Source organism: Aythya fuligula, unplaced genomic scaffold, assembly GCF_009819795.1.
Source record: "Aythya fuligula isolate bAytFul2 unplaced genomic scaffold, bAytFul2.pri scaffold_46_arrow_ctg1, whole genome shotgun sequence".
NCBI lineage: Eukaryota > Metazoa > Chordata > Aves > Anseriformes > Anatidae > Aythya > Aythya fuligula.
The window spans coordinates 38,915-41,365 of record NW_022473988.1 but is presented as its reverse complement, the minus strand read 5'-3'; the positions used below and the strand labels follow the sequence as shown (position 1 = coordinate 41,365).

Below are 2,451 nucleotides of genomic sequence, written 5' to 3'. Positions count from 1 at the left end.
TGATGGGAAGAGATTGCAGTTGAGACCAATGAATTTCTCCCAGTTTCTTTATTGTCTTTATTTAAACATGAATATTGATTGTAAAGGTATTTGAAATTATTGACTTAATAATAATAATAATAATAATAATAATAATAATAATAATAATAATAATAAAATAAAAATTAAGAGACTTAGAATAACATTAAATCAAAGCCACAAGTTAGAGGAAATAATAATAAAGAAAATTACTTTCTAGAATTTGCATGGAGTCTTTTTTTCAGAAATCCTGTGTGTCCTGTTAGTATTATATGCACATTATTTCTGCTGAAGAAAGATGTATTCAAATAGTTTCCTTACTGCATGCTTGATCTCCTTGTTCCTCATGCTGTAAATGAGGGGGTTCACTGCTGGAGGCAACACTGAGTATAGAACAGCCACCACCAGATCCAGGGATGGGGAAGAAATGGAGGGAGGCTTCAGGTAGGCAAATATGCCAGTGCTAAGAAACAGGGAGACCACAGCCAGGTGAGGGAGGCACGTGGAAAAGGCTTTGTGCTGGCCATGCTCAGAGGGCATCCTCATCACCGCTCTAAAGATCAGCATATAGGACACCACAATGTAAACAAAACAACCAAAAACTAAAGAAACACTAAAGACAAGTGCCCCAACTTCCCTGAGGTAGGCATCTGAGCAGGAGAGCTTGAGGATCTGGGGGATTTCACAGAAGAACTGGTCCACAGCATTGCCTTGGCAGAGGGGCAGGGAAAATGTGTTGGCCATGTGCAGGACAGCATTGAGAAAGCCACTGCCCCAGGCAGCTGCTGCCATCTGGGCACAAGCTCTGCTGCCCAGGAGGCTCCCATAATGCAGGGGCTTGCAGATGGCAACGTAGCGGTCGTAGGCCATGACAGTGAGAAGGGAATACTCTGCATCAAAAAAGAAGACTATGAAAGGGACTTGTGCAACACAGCCTTGATAGGAGATGGCCCTGGTGTCCCAGAGGGAATTGGCCATGGCTTTGGGCAGAGTGGTAGAGATGCAGCCCAGGTCGAGGCGGACGAGGTTGAGGAGGAAGAAGTACATGGGGGTGTGGAGGCGGTGGTCGCAGGCTACAGCGGTGAGGATGAGTCCGTTGCCCAGGAGGGCAGCCAGGTAGATGCCCAGGAAAAGCGCGAAGTGCAGGAGCTTCTGCTCCCGCATGTCTGCGAATGGCAGCAGGAGGAACTCACTCACAGAGCTGCTGTTGGACATTTACAGGTTCTGCCACGGAGTCCTGCTCAAGACAGAGGAAGACTATTTACCACAGAGTTATGTGAGAGGAATAATTTCCATTTCTCTTTTAAGCCTCCCTCTGCAAATATTCGTAGACCTTTGGCGGGTCTTTTTCATGCCATATTAGTGATGCTGCCTTAGGGCCTCCATGGGAGCAGGCAACTCTGCTCTGGACAATGCAGGAGTCAGTCCTGACCTACAGCAAGAGATGAAGAACATAGGTGGATTTATATTTTCTATATTATGTTCTAGCTGCCCCACCACACCTGAGGACTGTCTATAAGGCATAAATCCTGGGCACTTCTGTTGCATTCCAAGTGAAATCCTGTGAATCTTCAGAGGCAAAGGTACTGTCCCTTTAGTTCAGGTTGTACTTTCAGAGGGGACAGCCGATCTGTCTATAGAGGCTGGTCTCTTCTGCTGGCATGTGTATGAGCTGTAGGATAATTATGCTCACATGTTCACCTGAAAAGAAGCAGGACACTGCTGAATCCAGACTCAGAGTGCACATCTCCAGACACCTCACCCTGTCCCTGTATTTGCCATTCCCCAAGCACACCAAGGGTTCACTTCATGTGCATGTGAAACCCCATCCCCAGCCAGAATCACAGAATTGCAGGGGTTGGAAGGGACCTCAAGAGATCATCTGGTCCAACCCCCCTGCCAAAGCAGGTTCCTTAGAGCAGGCTGCCCAGGTAGGCATCCAGACAGGCCTTGAATATCTCCAGAGAAGGAGACTCCACAACCTCCCTGGGCAGCCTGTTGCAGAGCTCCATCACCCTCACCATGAAGAAGTTCTTTCGCATGTTGGTGCGGAACTTCCTGTGCTCCATGTTTTGGCTATTTGCTCCATGTTCTGTCCCCACAAACCACTGAAAAAAGGTTGGCCAAATCCCTCTGTCTCCCACACTAAGATATTTGTAAACATTGATAAGATCCCCTCTCAGTCTTCTCTTCTCAAGGCTGAACAGACCCAGGTTTCAGCCTTTCCTCATAGTGAAGATGCTCCAGGCCCCGTATCATCTTTGTGGCCTTCCGTTGGACTCTTTCCAGGAGATCCCTGTCTTTCTTGCACCGGGCAGACCAGAACTGGACACAGCACTCCAGGTGAGGCCTGACCAAGGCAGAGTAGACGGGGAGGGTCACCTCCCTTGACCTGTCTCCAAGCTCCTTTTAATGCCTGGAAACAAGAACAGC

General features: G+C 47.8%; 1 protein-coding gene across 1 annotated transcript; it reads right to left on the bottom strand.

Annotated features, from left to right (window-relative positions):
- Positions 1 to 297: 297 nt before the first annotated feature.
- On the bottom strand, positions 298 to 1,233 carry LOC116501571 (olfactory receptor 14C36-like). The gene has a single exon (XM_032207173.1). It carries the CDS (start codon positions 1,231 to 1,233, stop codon positions 298 to 300), a length of 936 nt encoding a protein of 311 aa, XP_032063064.1.
- Positions 1,234 to 2,451: the final 1,218 nt, after the last annotated feature.

Excerpts from the sequence above, each read along its gene's own strand:
- LOC116501571 (XM_032207173.1), bottom strand. The coding sequence starts at position 1,233 with ATGTCCAACAGCAGCTCTGTGAGTGAGTTCCTCCTGCTGCCATTCGCA.